Source organism: Megascapheus bottae, chromosome 29 (genome assembly GCF_031878675.1).
Source record: "Megascapheus bottae isolate mThoBot1 chromosome 29, mThoBot2.hap1, whole genome shotgun sequence".
NCBI classification, from domain to species: Eukaryota; Metazoa; Chordata; class Mammalia; order Rodentia; family Geomyidae; genus Megascapheus; species Megascapheus bottae.
In genome coordinates this window covers 9,117,152-9,144,897 of record NC_143537.1, presented here as the reverse complement: position 1 = coordinate 9,144,897, position 27,746 = coordinate 9,117,152, and the positions used below count along the sequence as shown (strand labels likewise).

Genomic DNA, 27,746 nt, shown 5'->3' with positions numbered 1-27,746 from the left:
AACCACAGTTTCCAAAGAAGACAATCAGAAAGTCTTGGAAAAACTCACGGCTGACAGCCCTTCTGACTGCAGGCTGGGAAAAACGTACACGAAGTGGGAGAAGTCAGAGACGCAACAGGACAAAGAGAACCAAGTATTCAGCAAAAAAGACCATGTGAAAGACAGGAGCTTTAGAGATAGGGAACTTGGGAAACTTTTTGCACCCCAAGCATTATTGCTTAGAAAACCCAGAATCATGTCCAGAGGAAGAAGACCCACTTCCCAGCGCTACCCCATTCTGTGGGAACACGTGGGAGTGGATACCGTGCACAGGCGTTACAAATGTGATGCGTGTGGGAAAATCTTCCTGCACAGCTCTTCCCTGAGCAAACACCAGCGGACCCACAGCGGAGAGAAGCTGTACTCGTGCAAGCAGTGCAGGAAGGCCTTCAGCCAGAGCTCGTCCCTCACGCAGCACCTGAGGGTGCACACAGGGGAGAAGCCTTATGTCTGCCGTGAGTGCGGCTTCACCACGTCGCTGGTCGGGCACCCGGAGGATGCACACCGGGGAGAGGCCGTACCGCTGCCAGGAGTGCGGCAAGGCATTTCGAGGCAGCTCCTCCCTCCACAACCACCGGCGCATCCACACTGGGGAGAGGCCCTACAAGTGCCACGAGTGTGGGAGAGCCTTCGGCCAGTGCTCGTCCCTCATTCAGCACCACCGGATTTACACCGGGGAGAAGCCCCACGCGTGCAGCCTGGGCGGGAAAGCCTTCACCTCCGTGTCCCGCCTCAGCCGACACCATCGGATCCACACCGGGGAGAAGCCCTTCTGTTGTGGCGAGTGTGGCAAGGTGTTCAGCTATCACTCCGCCCTGGTCATTCATGGCCGCACTCACACTGGGGAGAAGCCCTACGCGTGCAAAGACTGCGGGAAGGCCTTCAGCCAAAGCTCAGCGCTCATCCAGCATCAAAGGATTCACACCGGGGAGAAACCGTGTAAGTGTGAACAGTGTGGGAAGGCCTTCTCCTGGGTGTCCAGACTCAACATCCACCGCCGGATTCACACGGGGGAGAAGCCGTACCACTGTAAGGAATGTGGGAAAGCTTTCAGCTCCCACTCTGTGGTGAACAGTCACCGGAAGATCCACAGTGGTGAGAAACCCTATAAGTGTCACGACTGTGAAAAGGCCTTCAAGCAAAGCTCGGCCCTCGTGCAACACCAGCGGATTCATACCGGAGAGAAGCCATTTCACTGTCAGGTGTGCGGGAAAGCTTTCCGGCAGAGTTCCTCCCTCATGACACACATGAGGATTCACACGGGAGAAAAGCCTTACAAGTGCAACCAGTGTGGGAAGGCATTCAGCCAGAGCTCGTCCCTTGCCAACCACCAGAGGACTCACAATTGAGAAAATCACATGGACACTTAGAGAGTCTTCATTCTATGACAATCCAAGAGCTCAGGGGCTTGAACTCAGGGCCTCAGACACTTGCCATTTGCTTGGCTCTTCTGCTCAAGGCTGCTGCTTTCAATATTTGAGCCACAGCTCCACGTTCAGCTCGCCGATGTTTAATTAGAGAGAGATTTGTCTGCCTGGCTGGCTTAGTACAGGCTTCAGATGAATCTAGAATCTTTTTTTTTAATTTTGAGACTGTATTTATGTGTTATGCAGACCAGTTGTGCTAGGGAGAAAAGAAATGTGCACAGGTAACTTGGAGCTACCTCACTGTCACGAAAATTTGTTGTTTAATCCCCTGAAAACAGATTGTGTACTTGTTTTTGCTGATATTTCTGTGTGTTCCAGTCTCTGCCACTCACCTGAGATGAAAATCACCATGAGCTGTGCAGCCTATGATTTCTCTCCATGACTGCCTATGCCGACATCTTACTCACATCTAACCGTACTGTAAATCACAGAAGGCTTGCACTTCCCTTGTTTGTTTTTCTCAAAAAGTGATTACCTTTCTTATATGTAATGGCCAACCAAGTAAAGGTTATTTGGAGAACAACTGCGTTTGCAATTTAGCATACAAATAGAAGTTATCCCCTAGTTCCCAAGCTGGGCCTGCTTCCTGAGCTTTCTAAGTTACAATGGGAGATGTAGGAACCCTGTGGGTCTCAGGTCCTCCTCCCAGGAAGGGAAGGGGGCTGGCCACTCAAGCTGTACACCCTATTACACCATCCCACAGCATTACTCCCTCCTCACACTCTTGACGGGCACTGGGCAAAAACTTAGGTTTTGTTTTTCTCCTCTAGAGAGGGGTGGGGATTGATTCTGTAGCCCCCAACATTCTGGTCCATTTCAGCATATCTGAAAATCATGACATTAGCAAGTGTGAAAGTTGTCTTACAAGTCAAAACTGTTGAGCTCTTCTGAAGTTAACATCTTATTTTGCCAAGTAGACACACTCAAGGGCTGATATAACCACTTTATAAAACAAAATAGGGAAACTAAAAAAAAAAAATAGAAATAGTCCACTTGGTCACACAGCATACAGCATCGGAATTCTCTTTAGCGTTTGTGTTATGGGAGAAGAGAGTCACAGTTCCACACCTGTAAGGAGCAGACTCTGGGATAACAGATCTCTAATGTTCTGCCTCTAATGCCCTGTTCCCCAACTCTTCTGACTTGTCCCAACTAATCTGGGTGGAAGCATTCTAGAAAGCTTCCTTTCCCCAAATATAGTAGTCTTTGAGGAGTTAGGGCTGTGTTTAAAATTCCATGATGAGCCCATTTGGGGGCTAGATGGACAAAATATAACTTTTAAAAGATCTCCTGTAAGCAATATGTAAATTCATTTGGATGAGCTATAGCTGGTGTGATATATTAGAAAGTAAGAACAAGAAGAACAGTACACTCTCCAAGGTTAGAAGACTGTTGTTTGGAGGGTAAATGTGCAAAGAAAGAAATATGACACATATAGAAAGAGACTTAGACCTGGGGATGTGGGTCAGTGGTTGAGCCCAAGGCTGTAGGTTCATTCATATAGCTCTACAGTAGCGGCAAATTCAGGTTTTGCTCTTTGGAACTTTATGGACTCCCCCCTGCCCCCAACTATGTTTGATCTGTAATTGGTCGAATGCACAGCTGCAGGAACTTGGGTGGCTACAGAGGGCAGACTTTCTAGTAAGATCAATACCTTTGCACTTGTGAAGAATTACCATGTAGGGACATAGAACCTTCAAACTAAGAGAATGCTGAGAAGAAATCCAAGAAAATGCCTTGAGAGACGAATTGTACACTGCTCTCCCCTACGCTGAGTGTCGGTTGAGTGTTGAATGAACAATTTCGAAGAAGTAAGTGGCCCAGGGCAGCACCATCCAGCACACCTGTAACCCCAGCCGCTGGGAGGTGGAGGCAGGCTAGCTGAAGGCCAGGCCTGGGCTGTCTTAGCAAGTACCAGCACAGCTTGGGGCTATCAAGGCAGACCCTGTGTGAGAACCAACCCCCTCCTAAAATATGCATATACTCCCACCTGGGCTCCTACACACTTGATTGATGCAGATTCCAGTTTTGCTTGCTCTGGTCACTTTTCCTGCGGATAAAACAAGTGTGCGTCTTTTGGGTGCCGTCCCTCATCTCCACCGCCCTGCTTCGCACGGCAGCCACACGTGTGCAGGGCTCCTCCATGCCCTTCCCGGAAGTGGTTTGACCGCGATGCCTTCTGGGAAATGTGGTCAAGAGGCCCCGGTGCACTCCGGGAGTTGTAGTTCTCCAGGCCTTCTCAGGGTTAGCCGGGGAGGAGGTAGTTTGCCGCCTCTTTGCGGGGAGGTGGGCAGGGGGTGGGGTGCGGACATTAAGTAAAGGTGATCCCCGCTTCTGCAGGGCGGCGGGCCTAGCGGGGACGGGGAGTGCTGAGATTGTGGCGACTGCGTCCTCCGGGCCTCGGTGGGAGCCGGCGTGTGTCTGTGTGAGTGGGGGGCGGCATGCGGGGCCTCGGGGCCGGCCGGGGTCGGTGGCGCGGGGGCTCTGGGGGACCCGAGGCCGCCGGGGCGCCCCGCAGGCCTGGCGGGCCTGGGGGGCGGGAGGGAGCCCCCCCGGGAAGGCCGGGTGCCTGGCCTCCCATTGTGGTCCTTAGCCCTGCGGACTCAGGAAAGCAACAATAGCTGCTCGGGGCCGAGGTCGGCCTCCCTCCCTGCACACCGCGGGGCGGGGGTGGGGGCCCCAAGTCCTTCCTGTAGGGGACGGCAGGGACTTGCAGAGGGGCCAGAAAATCTGCTGAAATCCGCATGGAGTTGTGTGTTGGAAGCTGCCTGTGGCCCCCACTAAACCTTTTTTTTTCCCTTTGTGTCTCTGGCCAGGTGGAGACTGCAATGATCAGGATCTCCCTAACACCCCCCCCCCCCAAACTGTAAAATTGGGGTAGCTATACAGTGCTTTCTCTGTCTCCAAAGGTGGGGGACACGGAGGACCTTGTATAAAATAGCATGGTGTTTCTTTCTAAGCAAACACCATACAGTTGTGCCCATACCAGGGCCAGCACCCCAGGGAGTCCACTGCAGCATGCCCACACTCCAGGCTTCTTCTCCTGCCTTCCCTTCTCATCCAACTTTCAGGAGGAGGGAGAGGAAGGCTATTTAAGAGTTGGGGCAGAGAGATGGATCAGTGGGGCCAGCAGGGCAGCCAAATGACAGTCTAGTGTCTTCTGAAGGGCTGCATACCCTGGGCTAAGTAGAAAGGCCAGATTCAGACCCAGATAGCATGGTTGGGAGACTTTATTGGGGACACAGTAGCACTTCCTATGTTCTAAATTCTGGAAGGGTGAGGCCAGCAGGCAGCCATTCCTGGGAAGTTCAAGTTCATTGTGACTGTGTGGGGTTGAAAGTTTACTGTACCTATAGATAAGTTCTAGTGTACAGGAAGCTAATAGGTCGTTAGATGTGTTAGGGCATTAGTGTATGGAAAATAGAATATAGGAAGGTAGAGATAAGCAAACTTGTTTGGTTGACATTCTCAATTGCTTTGCATTATTTGTGTGTGGGGCGGGGGGGCTCTTGGGATTTGATGGTCATTGTGGATGGTGTAAATTCCTCCTTCTAAGTCACTCCTCCATATCAGGGTTCCTCACATCACCTTTTTTCTTCCTAGACCTTCCAGGGCAGTACTCAACTCTGCTCAGCTCTAGCAGGGACACTAAGAAGGAAAGAATGGCTGTGGCTTTGCTCCCTGCTCGGGTGACAGTAAGTGAATCTTGCCTTTGTATGGACGTGTTCCCATTGTTGACTAGGTATTTTTCTATGCAACAAGCATAATGGAGAATCTAGAGCCTGGCATGTTTCTCTTTCCTCGTGGAAATCCTCGATGCCTATTTTCTATGGATTTTCTGTACTGACATACCCCAAGGCCTCTGTACTCCATTGTCTGCTTTTCTAAAATGTGGCAGTAGCCACAAGTTATAAATATGAACTTAAACTTGACTGAGTGGGCTTTAATCCACACTAGGGATCTGAGCCTCGCCAGTGATGGTTTATATGTCTTTACATTTCTTTTCTTCAATTATGTGGGGGGTAAATTATATCCATAGCTTCTAATTGCTCTGAACATTAGTAATGGCATAACCACAAACACGTGCCAGGTTCTGCACATTACTATGTACAGAAATGAATCCTTTCATCAGTTAACTCATTAAGTTCTCACATGTAGACGGTATCTGCATTTTACAGATGAAGCACAGAGAGGTTAATAACTCCATCAGGGCCACATAGCTGCACTGACTCCAAATAAGACCATTCACACAGTAGTGTTGTTAGACTCTGACAAAGGACAAATAAATGAGCAAACAACTTGGTTCTCAGGTGGCTGAGATTTGAAACCAACCTGGGCAGATGTGTCCAGAAGAATCTCATCTCCAGTTACTTAGCCAAAAACTGTTAATTGAGGCATTTGCTCAAGTGGTAAAATGCCATCCTTGAGTAAAACAGTCATGGGAGAGTTCAAGGCCCTGAGTTCAGGCCCCAGAACTGGCATAACACATAACACATAACATGTACACACACACACACACACACACACACACACACACACCTACAGAATGAAAACAATGAGTTCATGGTACAATTCATTGCAAATGCTGTTGTGTTTTCTGTTAATGTAGTAGCGTTGGCTGGCGTATTACTTTCAGAACAGCTTCTTTTCATTACCAGTGTTGACACCTGGTCATTAGCTATAGTCCACACTTTAGTGCAATTTCTGAAGGTTTTTTTTTTTTAAAGATTTTTAGTTAGTACATACTAATTGTACAGAAGGGGGTTCATGGTGACATTTTATACTTGCATATAATGGACCGCAGCACCTCTTTTCTTCATCCCCTGCTTCTTGAAACAATATCCACAGGTTTCATTGTTCTATGTTCATACACAAATACGAAGTATTTCAACTATATTCACCCTCGTGAAGAGTGCTCTCTTGTCCTCCCTTTCCACTGTAGCACCCCAAACTCTATTTTACTTTCCTATCATTCTCCTTTTTCTGTATATTAATTGTGCCCAAGGATTTCACATGATATTTTACACGAGTATGTATTATATTTCAGTCAGAATGACCACTTCCATGCTATCTTTCCCCCCCCCCTTTTTTTTTTGGTCTGTCATGGGCTTGAACTCAGCACCTGGGTGCTATCCCTGGCTAGCACTACCACTCTGAGCCACAGCTTCACTTCCTTTAAAAAAAATATGTCTTTTTCTATTCAGCCATACCCGTGTTGCTTTTAGTAGTCCCCCCACTCTCCCTAGCTTCACCCGGCTGTCCAGCTCAGACTTTTCGGCCTTTCATGGCATTATGGCACAGAGATGAGGCCACTTTGTGTGATTACCCTGTAGTGTGACATCTGTCATGTGTGTGGCTGGCTGGAGGCCTCTGTCAGGCTTCTCTGCCGGCAGGTACAGCTCCCTCCTTCCCACCACACTGTCGGTGGCTCAAGTGACTGTGGAGTCAGCGCTTATAATGCAAGTCCACACACTTGACTTACAAATGTGCAGGACAGGTTACCACTCCTGCCCTCTTTATGGAGTCTATCAGAATAGCAAAGGGGAAACTGATCACTGGATTTGTCCTCGTTGGATTTTTATGAGATTAAGGAGCTATTCTATCAAAAGTGTACATCATTGTCCCAATCATGTATTCCATAAACACTAATGTGTCTCAGAAGTTAGTTTTTATTAATGTCTGTTTTGCTATTGGTATTTTCCTCACCCTGTCCCCATTTCTCTAAATGTATTCTGGTTTTTTATTTTATTAACTATCATTTAATTTCAATTTTGTGTGCAAGGAGGACTTGCCTAAATACTTTGAAAGACTCTGGGCTGGAATTTTCACTAGGTGTCAGTGGGGACTTTTTTTTCTTTCTTTCTTTCTTTTTCTTTTCATCACAGCATATGACCTTTCTTTGATTCCAATGGGTATTCAATAAATAGTTAATATTTCCAAAAAGTTAGGTAGACAGCTGGCTTGAAAATGTGGGGTTTCTGAGATTTGGAGGGGGGGGGTTGTGCTCCGAGCCTGGCACTGAAGAAGAGCACAGTGAGCAGCACGGATTCTCATTCCAGGAGTCGGTGACATTCAGGGACGTGGCTGTGATGTTCAGCCAGGATGAGTGGTCACACCTGGACGCTGCCCAGAGACGCTTGTACCGGGAGGTGATGCTGGAGACCCACAGCCACCTGGTCTCCCTGGGTGAGCAGCCCTCTGGTGACCTGCGGGGGAACACTGGAGCTCCTTGCTTGAGAGTTGGCATCTCCGTGTCACTCTGTCCCCTATCTCTGCCCTCCCTCACAGCGTGCTCCCTGGCTCACCGTAGTGTAGACGCTGAGACCAGAGGATATTTACTGTCCTCAGACAGCAGAGGGGCTCACTGAATTATTTCTAGAACAAGGCCAGCTTCCCACTCCATGCTGCCTGGGGTGGGAGTGGGGGGGGCCTGCCAGGCTGGCCCTGATGGGTGAGTTCTGCCCCCTCATTCCTCTTGCCTCCCTTCAGACTCCATTTCCTTCCCCCGGCAGGGATTTCAGCGTCAATGCCTAAGGTGATTTGCCAGTTGCAAGAGGGAGACGATCCTAGCATGGAGGAGAGTGAAGACACCGTGGGTGCTTGTGGAGGTGAGATGGGAAGGGGCACCCGGGAGGCTTTACACAAGGGCACTTGAGCCCCACAGAGATGGCTTAAGGCCCTTCGAGTTAGATTTCAACTACAGAGTTCATTTAAGTACCAGTCACCTGATTGCAATGGTATAAGATGAATCTGCATGCAGTTGTGAGTCATGTGAGGAAAGCCACATTTTAATCCTTAGCCCTGAGGAGCCCCACCAGCTAACATTCCTACTGGAATCAGAGCTGAGCTGTAGGAGAAAATTGTTCCTCCCGAGTCCTGACAGGGTAACAGCTGCACATGGCTAACTTCCACCCTTTCTCTCCTTCATTCCCTCCTTCCTTCCCTCCCTCTGTCCCTGCCTCCTTCCTTTCTTCCTTCCCTTTGTTGTTACTGAGGTTTGAACTCAGAGCTTCATGTTTGCTAGGCAGATGTTTTACCTCTTTATTTACACTCTTACCTCCTTTTTCTTTTTTGATAGAGTCTTGTTTTATTTTGCCCGCAGTCCTCTTACCTATGTCCTTCCAAGTAGTTGTGTGGAATTACAGGCACACACCGTGATGCCCAGCTCATTGATTGAGATTGGTCTCACTTTGCCCAGCCTGGCCTCCAAGCACGAAGCTAGATTACAGGCATGAGCCACTATGCCTGGCCCTTTTCCTTCTTTAAAAAAGTCAGCCTCTTGGGACTGGACCTAGTGTTAGAGTGTTTGCCTAGGATTCACAAAGACCCAGGTTCAATTCCTCAGTACCACATACACAGAAAAGCCGGAAGTGGTGCTGTGGCTCAAGTGGCAGAGCACAAGCTTTGAAGAAAGCCCAAGGGCAGTGTTCAGTGGCATGTGAACAGGAAGGTAGAGGGAGCTCACCTGCTCATTCCCTGGTGCTCACCCAAGCCCCTGGGATTCGGCTGGAGCTGACCACTTGCCGTTGCTCTCTCTGAGACGGCCAGGCTGGCTCTCGTCTCCTGCATCTCTCAGGCTGCAGGCCTCACACTTCCCGTGTCACATTATCCAGTGTGTCCTTCCTCACCGCTCTGAAGCATTCACTCCATGAGCCCATCTGGCCTTCCTCCAGGCCCCATTCACATCTCCCCCAGAGGGCATCTGTGGTCTGGGGCTGCTGCTGCTGCCTGTCTGCACCCACTCTGAGGCAGCGGTTTCCCAATTTGGCAGAGAGGAAGCACTGAGCCTCGTGGTTCATTTCAGATTTCAAGGTGGAGCCTGGGAGAGAAGCATCAGATCGGGAAGACACGTCTCCTGGGATGTTAAAGAAAGAACCCACGAAGCCCGCTGGTGACACCATCCACTTTGGAAGGATGGTGCCCGCACGGAGTGGGGCGGTGTGGGAGCCAGGCCAGCACCCAGCCCTAGGCGAGCAGGTCTTGCGGGGAGCTAGAAACCTGAGCCCCCCGCAGGCTGTTCCCATCGAAAGGATCCCCAGGCTGTACTACGCATTGGCACAGGAGTTCCCCCAGGATCTGGAGCTCACGAGATGCTTGCAGATCTCCCCCCGGGCCAGGCTGCACGCGTGCAGCGAGTGCGGGCAGAGCTTCGCGCAGGTGGCCCAGCTGCTGGAGCACCGGAGGCTGCACGGGGCGGCGGCGGCGGCGGAGAAGGCGCACGGGTGCGGCGAGTGCGGCAAGGCCTTCAGCCACCGCTCCTCGCTGCTGGCGCACCAGCGGGTGCACACGGGCGAGAAGCCGTACAAGTGTGGCGAGTGCGGCAAGGCCTTCGGCAGCAGCTCCACGCTCATCAAGCACCTGCGCGTGCACACGGGCGAGAAGCCCTACCGCTGCCGGGAGTGCGGCAAGGCCTTCAGCCAGTGTTCCACGCTCACGGTGCACCGGCGGATCCACACCGGGGAGAAGCTGTACAAGTGCGGCGAGTGCGGCAAGGCCTTCAACTGCAGGGCCAAGCTGCAGAGGCACCTGCGGACGCACACGGGCGAGAAGCCCTACCGGTGCGCCCAGTGCGGGAAGGGCTACAGCCAGCTGCCCTCGCTGGCCGAGCACCAGCGGCTGCACACGGGCGAACGGCTGTGCCAGTGCCCGCAGTGCGGCCGCACCTTCACCCGCACCGCCGCGCTGGCCGAGCACCAGCGCATCCACGCCGGCCAGAAGCCCCACCAGTGCCCCGAGTGCGGGAAGACCTTCAACCAGCACTCGTCCTTCAACGAGCACCGCAAGCTGCACACCGGCGAGAAGCTGTACACGTGCGGCCAGTGCGGGAAAGCCTTCGGCTGCAAATCCAACCTGTACCGGCACCAGCGGATCCACACCGGCGAGAAGCCCTACCAGTGCCAGCAGTGCGGCAAGGCCTTCAGCCAGTACTCGTTCCTCACCGAGCACGAGCGCATCCACACCGGCGAGAAGCGCTACAAGTGCCTGGAGTGCGGCAAGGCCTACAGCTACCGCTCCAACCTGTGCCGTCACAAGAAGGTGCACACCAAGGAGCGCCTGTACAAGTGGAAGGAGTACGGGGCCCCCTTCTTGTACAGCCCGGCCCTGACCCCCTATCACAGACTCGCTTCCTCTGACAACCCCACCGCACTCACCGGACAGTGAGCAGAGCAGACCCCCTCACCCCCAGTGGGGCTCCAGCCACCCCCCCACCCCAGTAAAACCCCACAGGAGGATGGCCAGTAAAAGAGGAGAAGCCCCAACCCCTGGCAGATTTTTTTTTGAATTCTAAAATCTGGCCACTTTTGAAACTCTTAGGCAAAGTGGAGAAAGGCCTTAACGTTTTGCAAAAAGCCTAAGTTATGGTTGAATATAGGTTTTCTTTCTAAGGGGAGATTTCTGGACTGTGGAAAACGTGACTGCCCACGGGGACCCGTGCATGAAGAAAGCAATTCTTTTTAAGTTTGACCTGCCACGAGGTGAGACCAGAGCATTTCCTGGTTTGCTGCATAAGCAACCTACATAGATGAGCATTTCCATCCATACAGCTATGTATGGACCGTGTGGTCTCTCATCTAGCAAAAGCACACTGCACGCAACGTGTCAACCAGTGATGTTTCTTACTATGGCCACGCTGTTTGTCCTACAGAGTCCTGTGTGCTGGGTTTTTTTAATCTGACTGGCAGCTCAGCAGACAATATGGCGACCGCTATGACATCATAGTAGTAGTGATGTCACTGTGCACACCTAGGCAAATGCACAGAATTTTGGTATACTTTTTTTTTTTCTCCAAAGTCTTTGCTTAAAAAAAAATAGTCTTACTAATTTAGAATTTTGTTTTGTAAAATGTAATTGTTGACCAAAGGGAGACTCTTCCTTTTGCTCTCCTTGGTTATTTCTTAAGTAGTGGGGTAGTCTTAGCGTAGTACACCGTAGGAAGTGGAGAGGCTGGTGGATGGCTGGATGCCTCTGGGCCTGTGACAGAGGGTATCTGATGCAGTGTCCAGTTCACCCATCCAGAGGCTCGTTACAGCCAGAAGAGAGTCAGTTCATTATGTGCTGTGGCTTGGTTTGACACATCACAGTAACCTAATCAGTTTTGGTTTTACCTTTTCAGGTTTCCCTTCACTTGAGTCTTCATAACTGACTTAAAGCCAGACCTTTTTTTTTTTTCCTATGAGTCTCTGGTTGTATCTGTTTCTGACAGTCTTTAACTCCTCTGAGCCAGAGAAGGCCCAGAGGGTGTTGCTTGGGGATATTTCTCAAGCAACATTGCCCCTCTATTGTGAATCTTATAGGAATTCCATGTAAAGTTATAGATTAAGATTTTATGATTAAACAATCTGTTCATCACTTTGACACCCCCCCAACCCCCGCCTGCTTCCTGACTGTCATAGTTGGAGCCATTTTAAAATGAGTCTACTACAGTTAGTTACACTGTCTGTCTGAGAACAGTTTTAGAATGAAACTGTCTCAGTATTCAGCAGAATGGGCTTCTTCATTGACTTAGTTTAAACAGGACTTCCTTTGTGTATTTAAATACATAATTACAAGGAAAATGAGGCTTTCACCAGTCCTCAGTACCCCAGTGTGGTCCCAATAGCATATAGTGGGCATGTGTAGTATAAAATCTGAGTTTCTGGAAGCTGAACTCTTGGAGAAATGGATGACTGGGTCAGGAACAGGTGATGAGCTTTTCCTGAATGAAAATGCAAGATGAACATTTGAGGACTATTGGAGTTATAGCAGAAGAACATAGAGACCAACTGGAAAGTATTCCCAACAGCCACATTTAGGGAAGTGTGAACATCAAAAAGATTTATCACTAGACTTGTAGCACACTAAGAAGAAAACCATAATGTTTAAAGAAAGACAAAACAATGCCATCTTTCAATGTATAATACAGAATAATACATTTCAAAAAATCACCATTGTATAATCCTTGATGTAACTAAATCTAGTAAAACTCAGTGGATGGTAAAAAAAAAACCCCACTAGGTGCAAAAAAAAGAAAAAAGGAACTTTGTGTAGAAGATGTCAAACATTTACAGATACCATTCGGAATAGTGGGGCATGCCTGTAATCCCAGCACTTAGAAGTAGAGGCAGGAAGATTGCAAATTTGAGGTCAGTCTTTGCTACACAGCAAGATCCTTACTCAAAAAACAAATAAAACAACCCACAGACACCAATTAAAGATTTGGTTTTTATAATGAAATTGGCTGAGTTTTACTGCCTGTATGAAGGGCTGACATATAACTCAATGGGTGACACATAGTATAAATCCCTCCATAATTATATGTGATGCAATGCCAGAATGTCTAATGAACATCTCTTATCTGGATTTCACACAGCCGTAGACAAATCCAGAATTTGGAGCATTGTAAGAAGACGACTGATGTGGTCATGTAATCTACTGGGTTCGGATCCAGAAAACAATAGAAACTGTAGAAGGCCTTTAGGCTATGTAGGAAATGGGAAGATGGAACGGGGATCAGACGATGTAGTAGGTTCAGTGTCTTATAATGGGCGATAGTATTGGGTTAGTGGCATCGCTCTTAGGAGATGCATGCAGAAGATTGTAGGTTTAAAAAGTCGTGCTGTCAGCAGGATGATATCAAGTGAGTATGTAAACGGTTAATTTGTGGTAGATGTAGACATAGTCATGTTATAAGCTCATCTGGATGTTGAAGAATGAATAAAAACAGAGACAAAAGTGATTGGATAAAGTGGTGACTTTGAAGAACCATCAGATTTTTACCCCGCATCGTCTCAGGGGGCTCTGCTTTGAGAATTTTCCTGGCAGGAACAGTCATCTGCATTGCCGCTGGACAGAGCTGTTGGGGGGTGGAGGGCGTAGACGGGGACCCTGCGCTGTGGTGACAGCAGGCAGATTTGAGGAGGGAAGTGGCTTGAAGCAAGAGCATCCAATGCTCCTGGGCATTCTCCTGGTGAGACTTGTGGAGAGTGACAGTGTCTCTCCCTCTGAGAGAGAGGAGCCCCCATCTCTGCCCAGAGGAACTCAGGCCACTGTTGGCCAGGACAACCCCATTTCTTTCCCTCTTTCCCTGCTACCTGGGCCTGGAGATGAAATGGGCCTTGCATTTCTAGCTAGAGCTCAGGCACACAGGACACAGGAGCTGGAAGGTGCCAGGCTGATGGCAGAGACAGGAAACTAGTCATCTCTCAGAGCTGCCCCTGTGATCTGGCCTGGCCCTTGACCCACATGTGTGCAGACCACTGTCTCATAAGATTAGCTCACTGGCTGCATGAGAACAACTGAATAAATCTTAGAAGCACAAACCCAAAGGAGGAGCCGGTGACCAAACTAACCAGACACTGTCCATGAACCTGCCAAGTTTAGGGACACTTTGTTAGGCAGCGGTGGCTGACACCTGGGGTGGGCTGCTGCCATAATGAAAACCCAGAATGCATGTGTGTGGAGGGGACTTTGGACTGGGACACCCTGCAAATTTTATAAGTTGTATTTTTTCAAATCCAAATCTGTGTTGTCTCTTAAGACTTCTTTGATCCATGTGCTGTTTGGAACTGTGTTGCCCCCAAATCTTTGTTACTGATTTCTAGTTCAGTTTGGTTTGATGGCATACTTTATATGATTTCTATTCTTTTAGATTTGTCAGAGATATGTTGTAGGGCTCAGAATTTGGTTTTCATGTTGCTGAGTACTTCATGTAAGCCTGAGAAGATTGTATAGTTTTGTTTCTTCTACTTGTCCCCCTCTTCTTCCTCCTTGTCCCTCTTTCTCCTCTAAAAGTAGCTCTCTTCTGAAGATTACACTATGAAGCCAGCCTGGGCAGAAAAGTCTGATTAACCATCCTCAAACCCGGAGTGGAGCTGTGTCTCAGAGTGGCACAACACTAGCCTTGATCACGAAAGTTCAGGGACAACATCCAACTCCTTAGCTCAAGCCCCTTTACCCCCAAATAAAGAGTTCTCTTGAATTTACCTTTCCCATTTGACTGAAACTTTTGTGTCTTTTGATCATCATCTCCCAACCCCCCATCCCCACCCCTACTCCCTAGCCTTTGGTATCTAACCCTTCTACTCTCATGTCTGTGAGTTCAGTTTTCAGATTGCACATTGGGTGGCACTATGTCTCTTTGTTCCTGGGTTCATCTGTGTTGTTGCAAATGGCAGGATTTCTTTCCTTTTTTCAGGATACCTAGCATTCATTTTGTAGGTATTTTTTTTGGGGGGGGGTTGTACTTTTTTTTTTTGGTCAGTTGTGGGGCTTGAACTCTGGGCCTGAGTGCTGTCCTTGAGCTCTTCCACTTGAGCCACAACGCCACTTCTGATTTTCTGGTGGTTAATTGGATATAAGAGTCTCACAGACTTTTGGCCCGGCTGGCTTTGAACTGTGATCCTCAGATGTCAGCCTTCTGAATAGCTAGGATGACACGTGTGAGCCACCAGCACTCAGTTCCATTTTGTATTCATACTCCATTTTCTGTATCCATTGTCGATGGATATTTAACGTAGAGGTCCTACCTTGTCCTGTGAGCTTGTGAGCAGCACTGCGGTAAACTTGTTGGTGCAATGTCTCTTCAGCATCCTGATCTGCTCCTCTAGGTAAGCACCCCAAGTGGGGATGGCTGGTTCTCTCTTGCTGCTACTGAGGTCTTTTCAAAGAATCAGTTAAGGTTCAGCTGATGGATGGTGCTGTGTCCTTGCTGAGTTTCTGCCCGTTTGATCCACCAATCAATGACAGGGAAGTGTTGAAGTATTAACTCCAGTGGTTGATGGGTCCATTTCTCTGCAACGGGCTTCCTACTTTGTGGCTATTGGCCTCCATAGTAAGGATTGTTTTGATGTCTTTGAGAATTTACCCCTTCATCACTGTGTGATCCCTCTGTGCCCCCATGAACAATTGGGCCTAAAGTCTGATTCAAAATTAACACAAGGATGAGATTAATAGAAGCCTTCCACTCTCTTTGGGTTTTTTTTTTCTCCTGTGTTTCTGCAATACTACTTCCGGCACATGCTGGCCAATCACTGTTCCCTGCTTCCCTGCCATCCTGACTGATGCCCCTGGCCTGCCAGCTTTTTTCTGTCTAGTGTCAACATTTTATAACTTCCTCTAATAATTTTTTTTATAAATGTGGGTTTTGTGAACAGGATTTTTTTTTTGTGGCAGTCATGGGGCTTAAACTCGACCTGGGCGCTGTCCCTGAGCTCTTCAGCTCAAGTCTACTGCTCTACCCCTGGGCCTGGGTGTTATCCTTGAGTTCTTCAGCTCAAGGCTACCATCCTACCCTTGAGCCAAGCCCCACTTCCCATTTCCTAGAGGTTAATTGGAGATAAGAGTCTCTGGTCATGGGGCCAGGAGTTTGGCCTAGTGGTTAAAGTGCTTGCCTAGCATGCATGAAGACCCGGGTTCGATTCCTCGGTACCACATACATAGAAAAAAAAAAGCCAGAAGTGGTGCTGAGGCTCAAGTGGTAGAGCTCTAGCCTTGAAAAAGTCCAAGGACAGTGCTCAGGCCCTGAGCTCAAGCCCAGGACTGGCAAAAAAAAAAAAGAGTCTCTGGTCTTTGTGTGCCTGGGCTGGCTTTGAACCTTGATCCTCAGATCTCAGCCTCCTGAATAGCTAGGATTATACGGGCCTGAGCCACCGCACCCAGCTATATAAGGATTTTTTTAAACCATGGTGACAGTGTCTATATATTTTTTTTCCAGTCCTGGGGCTTGAATTCAGCGCCTGAGCACTGTCCTTGGGCTTTTCCTCAAGACTAGTGCTCTACTACTTGAACCACAGCACCACTTCTGGCTTTTTTTTCTATATATGTAGTACTGAGGAATCGAACCCAGGTCTTCATGCATGGTAGGCAAATACTCTACTCTAGGCCAAAACCCCCAGCCCAGTGTCTATATTTTAATTGCTTTATTTGGATGCTCCCCATAACTTCATAATTAGCTGAGTCCTGGGGTGGTTGGGGAAGGGGTCCTTTGCTTTCTACCGCAGGGTCCTGATTGGAGCAGCTGAGACTACACTGCCGTGTGTCACCCCACACGAGGCTGGCTTTAGGAGGTCACTTGTCCTCTTTCTTCTGCTCATAGGTTGAGGTAACGAACAACACATTCGTGATTTGCAAAACCATAGACATCGTAACTTTAATAAGTTATCAAAGGAAAGAGCAGAATGTTGTGATACAGAACAAATAGGTATTGACGGCTATTACCAGCAAGATAAAATACTGTGATTTAAGTTCAGCACCTTGGCGGCTCCTTGTGGCAGCTACCTGTCGTATGGGAGTAAATAGAACCATAATGTCTCATCTGACCACGACATTGATACCAAGCACCATTTATATACTCAAATTAGACAAAAATAAGATCCCTTAAAATACAACATAAGGTTTATACATGAAATTCCATGGGTTTTCCCAAAAGGAGTAAACCAGAGAGCTAGAGTCCCCACCCCCCAAATCTAGTGTGAGTTTCCCTAAGAATGGTCAGTGACTTCGCTACCTGCTGTTTCTGGGCTAGGTGGTGCTCTCCCTGCCCCTGGAGGGAAGAGTGTCTGAGGACCTCTAACCTCAGAACACTATGGTTCTGTGGCCCGAGACACTGAGGACTGCTCGTGGGGCCACGGCAGTTCCCGAGGGTAACTATCTTCTACAGGCACAGGACAGGCGCCCAGAATATCTAGAGAATTTCCCCAAACAAGTGTTTTGTGCAGACCTGGAAACATCCCCATATCTCTCAGGTTGGGTAAACTGAATACTACTTCCTGGCTAGCATTAGTCTCCTACGTCCTCCACATTCTGCCTCGGACCCAAGTAGGTAATGCTGCTAGTTAGCCCCAGAACAATAGCACCAGGTTGTACAAAGGAGGGTGGACGGTGGGATCCGCGTCCACTTCCTGAGGCAGGGCCATGGGCGTGTTCTCAAGCACATCCTGTGAGACACAGCCCAACTAGGTGATGGCAAGTGGGAGGGAGGGAGGGAGGGAGGGAAGGAAGCCCACCTCCTCCCTGGTGGCAAGTTAAACCAGATGCTGCTCTAGCTGGTCCCTGCACTCTAACTTTGTTCCTCAGGCCCGACACACACACATACATGCATACACACACACACACACACACACAATGCACACACAATAGTGACAAGTATGCTTACTTAGCACCCTGACATGCAACAGAAAGTAGCCATTATGGACCATCCAGAGTTAATTTCTAACAAGAAGGACTTCTCTAGGATCTAGAACTGGTGAGAATCCAAAGCTTCTAGAACTTTCCCTACACATGAAACTTCAGAATTACACACTAACTAGGCCCAGCTAAGATGCTCACATGCCCTTGGGTCTCATTTTGGAATGCTAGAACCACATATTCACAAAATACCAAGGTAGTGAAAGATCAAGCTCAGCTTCCTCAACTGCCCATTTCTCTCCCCTGCCCCTCACATCTGGCTCAAAAGAAAAAAAAAATCCATCTTTTTTTTACCAAAGATAGAAGTTAAATTTTGAAAAGGCAAAACTTCTCTCCTTTTCCTCCTCCATTTCCCCTCCCCCTGTTGGCCCATATCCCAGTGCTGGGGTCTCGAACTTCTGAGGGATGGAGGTATGGGGTGGGTCAGAATCAGATGTGAGAAGCCTGTCCTCCAAAGCTAAGCTGTATTAGGCCTCTCACACCTTGGGGGGCTGCATTCTGACTCCAGGATGATGGATTCATAGGCCAAGGACCACTTAGAGCTCAGTGGGTGACTCCCACATCCTCTGAGGGCTGGCAGGAGAAGCTTGGAGCTCTTCCCACCGTGGTCCAGCAAGCAAGGCTGGATGGTAGAGAGGAAGAGATGTCCTGTCTTTCTTACTGTTTTTGCCCCATGGCTCCTGTTTGGATCTGTCCTTGTCCCTGGTTCCAGGACAGGGACACGCTGTGTCCAGGGATCTGTCACGTCCCCCAGAGGAAGAATTAGATAGCAGCACAGCTCAAACTCAGCTGAGATTCAAACACAGTACAATGTGAGCACCAAATGAGATGACTTTTGTCATAATGACCAATAAATATGACCCCCATTGAGACTGATACCAGAGGTTGCAGCCTGCTGGATCCAGACCCTAAGAGTCTTCCAATTTCTTTTAAAATATTTAGAGTTGACTTAAGGACAGAGTTTTCACAGGAACCAAAAGCAAAACCAAAAACCCGCTATGCATTCGTCTGAAAAAGCCAGGCCAGAGCTACTGGAGGAAAACAGATTTCACCTTAGCAGCCATGACCACAGCTCCCAATCAGTTTTAACATGGTGTATGTAAGTTCTCAGGGTGTCCCCACTGTCCCTAACTGGCCACTGCACTCATCCTTACCTGCCTGGTCCTTACGACACTGGAGTTCTTGTCTTGGCCACTGCTTAGTTATTAAGGAATCTCAGGGTGTCCTAACAGTGCCCGTGGGTGGGTCCTGACCTAGGGGTCAATGGGAAATGTCTTGCCATATTACCTGGGGACAGTGAAATTTCCAGCCACAGCTCAGCAATTTGTGGACACTCAGTCTCTCCTGTTCTCCCTCTTGTATCCTCCTCTACTCCTGGCCACTCTACATCCCACACCGCTACACAATTCAGGTCATTTCTGGTCCAGCAAAAGAATACACATACACTAACCTAACTTCCTTATGTGCATGCGCACATGCCAACACACACACACACACACACACACACACACACACACACACACACACACACACACACAGTGTCATTCCCTTCTCTCCCCTCCCCCTCCCCCAAACCTTTTGGAATCAGGAACTTTGGCTTCATGTCTAACGACATAAGATTTGCTCTCCACCCTACAGGATTATCTCTACAAGCAAGAAAACATGAATGCCACGATGCTCTTTCCATTTTATTAGGACTTCCGGTGCGCCTCTTTCTTCCGCATTGCATCAATGAGCTCCTGAATTCTTTGGTTCCTGGTCTTTTCGTACAGGCTGGGTCGTCGGGGGATTAAGTTAGGTGGTTGGGCTTCATCTTCCAGGCCTTGGACCTTGTAAGGGACATCTAGAGCGTTGGTTTCAGGCAGGTCCTCAGTGCTGGAGGCATTGGTGCTGGAGGTGTTGACAGGGACCTCCAGGGGGCCTGGCGAAGGCTGCACCTGTGTGGCTAGCGTGGGTCCTGGGAGCGTGGGCATGAACACCTCGATGTCGTTGTGTTTCCCTGGCGGTGGCTCTGCCCCATCGTCCAGGTTGGTGAGGTTGTTTTGCAGATTGCAGAATTTGCAGCAGAGTTTGTTGTAGCTTGGGATGGAGCAATAGCGGGACAAGACTTCCATCCTACAGAACATTGACTTGTCGCCTTGGCAGTGGTCCTCTGAAAGAGAAAAGTGGGACAAATAACCAAAGGACAGGGTAAGGGGGACTTGGTGCCCCCCCCACAGGGTGCAGTGGCTGGAGGAGGCATGTGACAGAGCCCAGAGGCAGCCCCGAGGCAGAGCGTTCACGTGGACAGTCTGTATGCTTGCGATATCCACGTGCACTAGCAGGGCAGCATCCACAGAGCCCACTCCCCTCCTCCAAGCAAGCCCCTAGCTGCAGCTGGAGCTCTCCGGGGTCTCAAAGCTTGAGGTGTTTGTTCTTTCAGGGTGATTCAATGTTCCACTTAAAAAGAACGGAAGCTGGCCGCATCTTCACACTAAAAGCTCCTCAATGCCGTTCTGTGCCAGGACTTCGCAAGTCCTGACGATAACAACATTAAACCGAACACAGTCAAATCCCAGAACCTGGCTTGGACCTCACCCTTGCCATGTCTGCATCCTGATGCAAACTTCCCAGGTGTTTCTGAAGAGTGGCCAAAAAGAAATTAACAACCACTCTCCACACTTGCCTCAACTTACCCATTGGCAGCCTGTTCTGTTCCAGCCCCATCCACCGAATGCCTTTGCTAAAGGCTCCCCCTCTGTCTAGCATGGTTGCCTCATTCTTTCCCACACAGGAAACCCCTCCTCGTGGTTCAGCCAGCATGCAGAGTCCTGGCTGTCTCTGCAGATGCCTTGTTTTACCTCGCATGGCTGTCTTCTTTCTCCTTGGCCCATCCCCCCTCTGCCTGCAGCTCAGTTGATTCAAGGTCATCATTCTTCTGCCTGACCCTCTCCCTTCTTCCTGAAATGTCACACTCCCTTCCCAGATCCCTAGCATTTTACCCACCACATGCAAGCAAACAGACAGGATTTACCCAACCCATTCGACGTCAAAGAACCAATCACATCAAATGAGGAGATTTGATCCATTATAAATTCTTGATTTCAGAGCTCACTGGGCCCGGCCCTGCTAGCTCTCTTCTCAGCCACCTCTCCTTCTATAGTGATGGCTTCTGATGTATCTCACACAAGCTCCATAGGTGCTTTCCCTTCCCTGTTGACTTCATCTCCTAATTGAAGGAGGGATGGAGAGATGGAGGAAGGAGCAAACAGGCAACATCCCACATAGCTCTCCTGTGCTCTCACACCCACCATCAAGAACGGAACCTCCCTTCCCAGAAGGCTGGGGGTTTTGCATGGTCCCCACTCCCTGTACTTCCTGTTGTACTCCCTGCTGTTCAACTTCCTCCTCAGAGGCTGGTGATTTGCCAACCCCAAACTCCCAGAGTTTCCATCTTTTGAACACAACTATCTACTGGGCACATGCCCCTGCCCACCTCCCATGAGTCTAAGGGCACCCATGTAGCCCAAGTTCATGGCATCAGGTGGCCCCACCAGCAGCCTCAGTGAGTGGCCTTTCAGATACCTGAGCCAGATTCATCAGTGGCCCTTGCACCTCCTGCCCCCTAGTCTCCACCCCAGACCTGTCTACACCTCTCTTCGACTCCTGCCTGGCCACACAGCTTTGCCTCTGGGTTACACCATGGTTTTACAAAAAAATAGTCTCCTTTCTGGCTTGCCTCTGTATCATTTGTTCTCTCTTCCGCTCATTCAGTCATTCTGTTCCAGAATGTCCTTTCCTAACTTTCACCTTTCAGCCTCCAGCTGGCATTGCCTGACTTCTCTTAGGACATAAACACGCCCTATTCCATGGAATCCTGGTCTATACTTCCCCAAATTCGTCCCAGCCTGCAAGTTCACATGCACTTGTCACATAAAAGTGACTAGAACCTGACTTTTTCATTATCCCGAAAGTCCCAAAGATCAGAGCTCCATGATGTGTGTAGACACCCTTGAAAAAACCCCAAAGCCAAGCTTGGTGAATCAAAAGAATGCATAAATGCTTGCACATACAAGGATAGAAAGGATAAATGGAAAGAAGGTAGAATGCCTGAGACAAAAAACACAACCTTGAAAGCAACTAAAGCCACAGGCATGAAAATTCACAGCACATACTACCCCAAACAGACCCCTTAATGAATCTGTACTTCTAAATGGCCAAAATAAAGAAGACACATGATTGCCTACAGCCCTCCATTGCACAAGCTGGCCAGCCATTCTGGGAGAGCCCAGTTTGTCCTAACTGGTTGAGAAATGTTCACCAGTGGACTGAGCGTGATGGTTTCACACTCAGGGGCCTGAGATACGGCTCTAAGACATTTCAAATTTGAGAGTGCTTTTCCCAAACACCCAGGACAGGAAGCAGGCAACTCAGAATGGACCTGTTTGAGGTTTAGGGGAGGAGACAGAGCACCTCACCTGTGTTCTCTTCTACTCCTCCCTTCTCTAAGTAAACACTGAAGTGGAAAGAAAATCCCACTGACCACAGCTCTCCTGGGGATTTGGACAAGTGGGAATTTGGATAAGAGCTGGATAGAAGACCTGCCATAGGAGCCAGGAAGCTATGGTGATAGAGGGATCTGTTCTTTGTCTGGTTTTCTAAATAAAGTTTTATTGATACTCTGCCACACTTCATTTATTGAGCAGTGTTGAGCAATTTGACAGTGGCCTTTAACCTTCTAAGCTACAATACCCAGGTCTTTGTAGGAGAAGTTGGATGATCCTTGTCTGGATTAGAGCTTGATCCAGAGAAAGCACTCAGTACTTATTGGATAAGAAAACAGCACTGAGGACTGGGCTCAAGGGATGGAGGCATCCCATTACCATTTCCATAATGTAACTCCCTCTCCGCTTTCCTCTGGACATTCTCTGAGTAACTCCATTGCCTTCCATTACTAAAAATGAAAATGCCAGCTAGGTACCAATGGACTTTAGGATGAGATCTGAAAGTTCAAATCCAGCCTAGGCAAACAAGTCTATATACTTTGATCTCCAATTTACCAGCAAAAAAAAGCTGGGCTGGAGGTGTGGTTCAAAGGGTAGAGCACCAGCCACAAACAAAAAAGCCTAGTGAGAGCATAGGCCTTAAGTTTAAGCCCCTATACACACACACACACACACACACACACACACACACACACACACACACGTCAGTGAATAAAATAATTGAGAAAAAGCCCACACATCAAGAGCTTAGCTATGATAATATCAGCTAGGAAAAACTTGACAACATGGATAAGAAATACTTGGCAAAAAATGCATCTTACTGACATGAACAGTCTTTTTTTTGTCATTGTTCTCCAAATAATATAAGGCAGGTATGAAGACAGCATTTGCATGTGATGAGGCATTCTAAGTAATAGATGGTTTAGTCTACATAGCAGGATGTGCTTAAGTTGCACATAAATACGAGGCTCTTTTACTGAGAACCCGAAATCAGTGCCCTGACAATATGGAGAAATGATTATAACGAGGATGGAAAGTAGCCCAAGGCTGAACACTGGGGCCAGGAGAGTAACCGGATGGTGGCTCAGGACAGGTGACCAGGAATTGATATTTCCACTCCACTGTTCAGGGGTGTTTTTCCCCTCAGTACTGCGGCTTGAACTCATGGGCTAGGCACTGTCCCTGAGCTTCTTTGTGCTCAAGGCTATTGTTCTACCACTTGAGCTGCAGTGCCACTTCCGACCCTTTCTGAGTAGTTTATTGGAGATAAGAGTCTTTCCTGACCTGCTGGCTTCAAACCGAGATCTTTAGATCGCAGCCTCCTGAGTAGCTAGGATTACAGGCATGCCCCACTGGCACCCAGGGGGTATTCTTAGTTATTTTTCCTGACTCTGAGACACTGTTGGAGCAGGGAACTTAAACTTCACTTAGCATAAAAGGTTGGAAACTCCAAATCATGCAGTGCACTGTTGCATGTTGGGAAATACACTGATTTTTTTTTTTTTTTAAAGGAGAATGAACCGGCAGGGGATGGACTGTGAAGTCTTTATGGTCAGATCAGCACACTAATCAGTGCTTCAATAACACCCTGGCTCCTTTGCGAGGTGGCCATGAAGGTGAAGACAACGAGCCATTTGCTTGCCAAACCCAAGCACCCAGTTTTACTGCACTTTTATTGAGTTTATTTGTGGGATGCATGACAGGTCTTTTCATCATTACTGAGAATAAAAGGTCATTTTCACAGTCACTTTGGCACACGCTACTGTTGTCTCATTAAAAAGAAGAAGAAGAAGAAAAGAACAACAGAAAAGCAACAACAACAATGGAACCGATATCATAGGTCATTAAATACATACAAAACACTAATAAAATATCCCTGATAAACCAAAGTGCATATAGACAGAGAGTGCAATGCTTGGGGACCGTTCTGTGCCTTCACAGCTACAGAGGTCTCACCCACATTGCCTCGTGAAAGCTGGAAGTTAACAGTCATGAAGATTAGTATGCAGTTACACACCGATTATTTACATAACAGTAATTAGTGCCAGAGGAGGAGGAGGAGGAGGAGGAGAAGAAAGAGGAGGAGGAGGAGGCTGGGAACCATGGTCCAGCAGGTTTGTTCTTAACTGATGCAGCTGGCCTGGGGACTGGGCGGGAGTGCTACATTGGTCACGGCTAAGGGCCCAGGTGTGTCACCCTTTGGGTGTAAGGCCGCGCTGTCGGAGACCCCCATGCCATGTGGGTGTGGGGGGGGGGGTCTCCACTCAACAGTCAGCGCCGTTTAGCCAGGTGGATATCTTTGTAGGGCTCCTTTTTATAGAGATGGATGGGACAGGTGTCCCCAGGTCTCTGGGAGCTCAGATTCCCTCCGTAAAAGGAGCGAGGCCATGTGCATCTAGAAACCTTGCCCTTGGCACACAAAAAAAGTGGGTTACTTGGGCACTCTCCCCCTTGACCTCTAGTGCCTGCCTCCTGCCTGGACCACGTCCCTCTCTGAGGCTGGACTTCGCAGCCAGTCCTGTGACCTTTCAACTTTAAGGCATGTTCTACATAGTTTTTATTATTTTTTTTTCCTAAGCACAAAAGCAATAAAAATTGAGGTAATTCTGTAGTTTTGTTCACACTGGTAGGCGCGAGGCACAGCCATTTCACACAATCAATCATCAGTCATCAATCAATCAATCAATCATCAATCTCTCTCACTCTCAAACCTCCACACGGGGTCCTATGCACACGGTAAGAAAAGGCCATTGGAGCAAGTGGACAGAGAATAGGAACCATGTCCCAGGGGAGGGGACACATCCCTCTGCCTCCTCCTTTATGACCGGACCCCTGAGAGGACAGGGGAGGTGGTGTGTGTGGAGGGATCCAGGGCTGTGTGGGCCAGATGCAAAGGCCAGACAGAAGCAGGCCACAATGTCACGAGGCAGAAGGACACACGCAGCAGAGGGGCAGCTAGGCAGGACAGCGTGGCAGCGGGCAGCCCCTGACGCTGCTGGAAACGTGGGGAGGAGGGGAGGGGAGGATCCGATCACCCAGCACAGCGGACGCAAACGAAACAAAACAAAACAAAACAGAACCTCATGGCCTCAAGACCCCTCTGGCCTCGCCAGGGGGAGGGCCGGCTTGCGCCCTGAAGCCTTAGCCCCATTGCCAGGGCCAAGTGGACACGATTGGTCACTCTTTGACCTCCAGCCCCTCAGGCACCACCACAACAGATCTTTGCCCCTTTATGAGCCATCACCAACCAGGTCCCGGCCCCCCACAGCAAGGAGAGGCCGGTGATGTCCCCCCAAGGCAGGGCCTCACTCACAGCCCGGTGTTGGAAGCTCCAAGGAGCTGCCGGGCACAGAGCCCGGAGAAAAAGAGAGATGAGGGTGTGCACCCCTCCATCAGGGCAGCTTTCCATACAGAGAAAGGAGCGGGGCCCAGGGCAGACCCCACAAGGCGCGGGGCATGCACTGCAGGACAGAGGCAGAGTTATAAACAGGTCGGTTACTTGACGAGATCTTCGCCATGGGGGCATCCGAGTCGGGCCGGGACAGCCACTGAACCACGTAGCTCTTCTTGGATGGATCCGAGGTGTTGCCTGGAGTGGAGAGGGGAGCATGGCTGCTGAGGCCTGTGGGCAAGGCGTCCACTCACCCTACTGCAAGCAAAGCGGCCCTAACACTAGCATGGGTGGGTGGGTGAGTGGGGCCATAGAAAGAACTTGGGCTCCTCTGAGGTGACAGTGCACTTGGTCTCTCTCTGTGTTCCTTCTTCAGTAGAAGCAAAACAGTCTTGATCCCCTCTTGAGAGAGAGTTTCGAGTCTCTTGGGGACCAGGAGGGGTGAGCTGTGTGTGACACTAGGCCAGGAATCCACAGGCAGTATTCTGTCACCAGCCCCTGGCAGAAGTCCACAGCCCCCACCAACAAAGGGCCAGGAAAGCCGTGCTGAGCTGAGGTCCCTCTTTCCTGTCTGCGCCAGGCCTGGCCCAGCAGCAATGCATGGCAGCTGCCAACCCCCTCCATTCCCTCTAGGGAAGGCCCGGCCCTGGTTAGGGGCTCCTCCTTCAAGTCCAGCCAATGTGAGGATGGAGCAGAACTTGCTTGGATTGTCCCACCCTGCTGGCCCCACCCCAATCCCCTACCCCCGACACAGCAGAGAGCTTACGGGGACAGGGACCAAGCCTGCAGATCCGGGCTGTCTCAGGCCGCTCTTCTAGGCAGATGCCAAAGCTGTCATCCCCCGTGCGACACAGCACTGGCCGCTCCTGAGTGCCATTGCCACAGGTTACGGAACACTGTCAGGGAAGAGTCACCAGTCAAGGCGGGCACTGCCCTGAGATGGGGCTTGAATCTGGGATAGGCTGGGTGCCATCTCCATCATCTGACTGCACCCACTCCTTGGCCTCTCGCAGTGACACACTGTGTCCCCAACACACCAGGCCTGCCAGTGAAAGACTCTGGAAGCATCTCTCAGAGACCACCAGTGGGCACTCTTTATGCCCAAAGGGGAATCCCACCCTTGTCTCCCCCAGGCTCCATTTGGGGTTAAGGGTAAGGGACCGAGAAGGACTTGCCTGGGACCAGGGTCCAGCCTTCCAGCGACCAGGGCAGAGCTCGCGGTTGCAGGCCCGGCGGCTCTCGGGCCGGTTGTCGTTGCAGTGTTTGGTGTGCACGGATCGGGTCGTGTTGTTGTGCAGCGGCTGGATGCAGCGTACAGGGCGTACCTGCATGCCGGTCCTCCCGCAGCTCTGACTGCAGGACTCCCATTCGCCAGTCACCCACCTGCCAGGGCAGAGTGGTACACAGTCAGCTTCCGGCAGCCTTGAAGAAGCAGCCTGGCTGAGCTCTCGTGGCTCTGCTGGGAATGACCCAAGTGGGTGGTGAAAATAAAGAGGTGAGGGGGCTTCTGCGCCCCAACAGAAGTGAACCTGTTCCTGCTTTCACAGTGGGGCGGGCTCTGTGGGTATGCACAGAAGGGAAACTGAGGCTCAGATAATTTCATGCACGAGCACTGCGGGGAGACCCTGCTGAGCCTGCTGGCCGGGGGTGCTTCTGTCCATTCTCATGCATCCTGTCCTCGCTGGCTGGGACCAGCCTCACCTTTTTTTGTTTTTTGGTCTGAGACCAAGACTCTAATTTAGCATCTGACACTCGCGCTCACTGGTTTGCACTGTACCATCTGAGCCATGCCAACCCTGAGGGGCTAGCTATATCTTTTCTCTTTTTGTTCCCAGCATCCCCAGGTGGTGTCAGGAGCTCTTATGGGTAGAGTGAATTCTTAGTCCCTCTGTTTACCATCTTCCCTGACTAGGTCCCTCTGAAAGGAACCTAGACCCCTGAAATGGAGTCCCCTCCAAGCTTGAAGACCAAAACCGCTGCTCAGGAAACATTTGTCACAACACTGGCAGCCAATTCTCTGGGCCTCAGTTTCCCTACCTGAACATCACCATTTGCTGCCACTTCCAAGGTACACACTGGTGTTCTGGTTTGAGGCTGAGGTACCCCCTTTCAGCCTGCAGCATCTTGGGGTGCATGAGACATGGTGGGTGAAGAGTGACCAGGCCATGCCAGGTCCTAGGCTGCTCTAAGATTCAGAGACTGCCCCTCCCTTTGTGGGAGAGCTTGTGACCTCTGACCTCT

The 27,746-nt window shown here is 49.6% G+C and overlaps 3 protein-coding genes across 3 annotated transcripts in view; 2 read left to right on the top strand and 1 right to left on the bottom strand.

Annotated features, from left to right (window-relative positions):
• The first annotated feature begins 521 nt into the window (after positions 1-521).
• On the top strand, positions 522-1,545 carry Znf879 (zinc finger protein 879). The gene has a single exon (XM_090320929.1). It carries the CDS (start codon positions 537-539, stop codon positions 1,386-1,388), a length of 852 nt encoding a protein of 283 aa, XP_090177055.1. The 5' UTR covers positions 522-536; the 3' UTR covers positions 1,389-1,545.
• Positions 1,546-3,760: 2,215 nt separating this feature from the next.
• On the top strand, positions 3,761-13,102 carry Znf354c (zinc finger protein 354C). Its single transcript, XM_090320931.1, has 5 exons — positions 3,761-3,891; positions 5,070-5,161; positions 7,526-7,652; positions 7,979-8,074; positions 9,271-13,102. The coding sequence occupies exons 2-5, from the start codon at positions 5,129-5,131 to the stop codon at positions 10,626-10,628; spliced, it is 1,614 nt and encodes a 537-aa protein (XP_090177057.1). The 5' UTR covers positions 3,761-3,891; positions 5,070-5,128; the 3' UTR covers positions 10,629-13,102.
• A 6,203-nt stretch (positions 13,103-19,305) lies between these two features.
• Positions 19,306-27,746, bottom strand: part of Adamts2 (ADAM metallopeptidase with thrombospondin type 1 motif 2) — a 136,543-nt gene continuing 128,102 nt past the window's right edge. Inside the window, exons 19-22 of the mRNA XM_090321145.1 lie at positions 26,681-26,888; positions 26,272-26,401; positions 25,614-25,703; positions 19,306-19,782 (exon numbers count right to left, since the gene is read on the bottom strand). Coding sequence (XP_090177271.1) covers positions 19,322-19,782; positions 25,614-25,703; positions 26,272-26,401; positions 26,681-26,888 — 889 coding nt within the window. The 3' untranslated portion in view covers positions 19,306-19,321. The remainder of the gene's footprint in view (positions 19,783-25,613; positions 25,704-26,271; positions 26,402-26,680; positions 26,889-27,746) is intronic.

Coding starts and splice junctions, on each gene's coding strand:
- Znf354c (XM_090320931.1), top strand. CDS start 5,129: ATGGCTGTGGCTTTGCTCCCTGCTCGGGTGACA. Junction 5,162..7,525: donor TGCTCCCTGCTCGGGTGACA/GTAAGTGAATCT, acceptor TTCTCATTCCAG/GAGTCGGTGACATTCAGGGA. Junction 7,653..7,978: donor CAGCCACCTGGTCTCCCTGG/GTGAGCAGCCCT, acceptor TTCCCCCGGCAG/GGATTTCAGCGTCAATGCCT.
- Znf879 (XM_090320929.1), top strand. CDS start 537: ATGCACACCGGGGAGAGGCCGTACCGCTGCCAGGAGTGCGGCAAGGCA.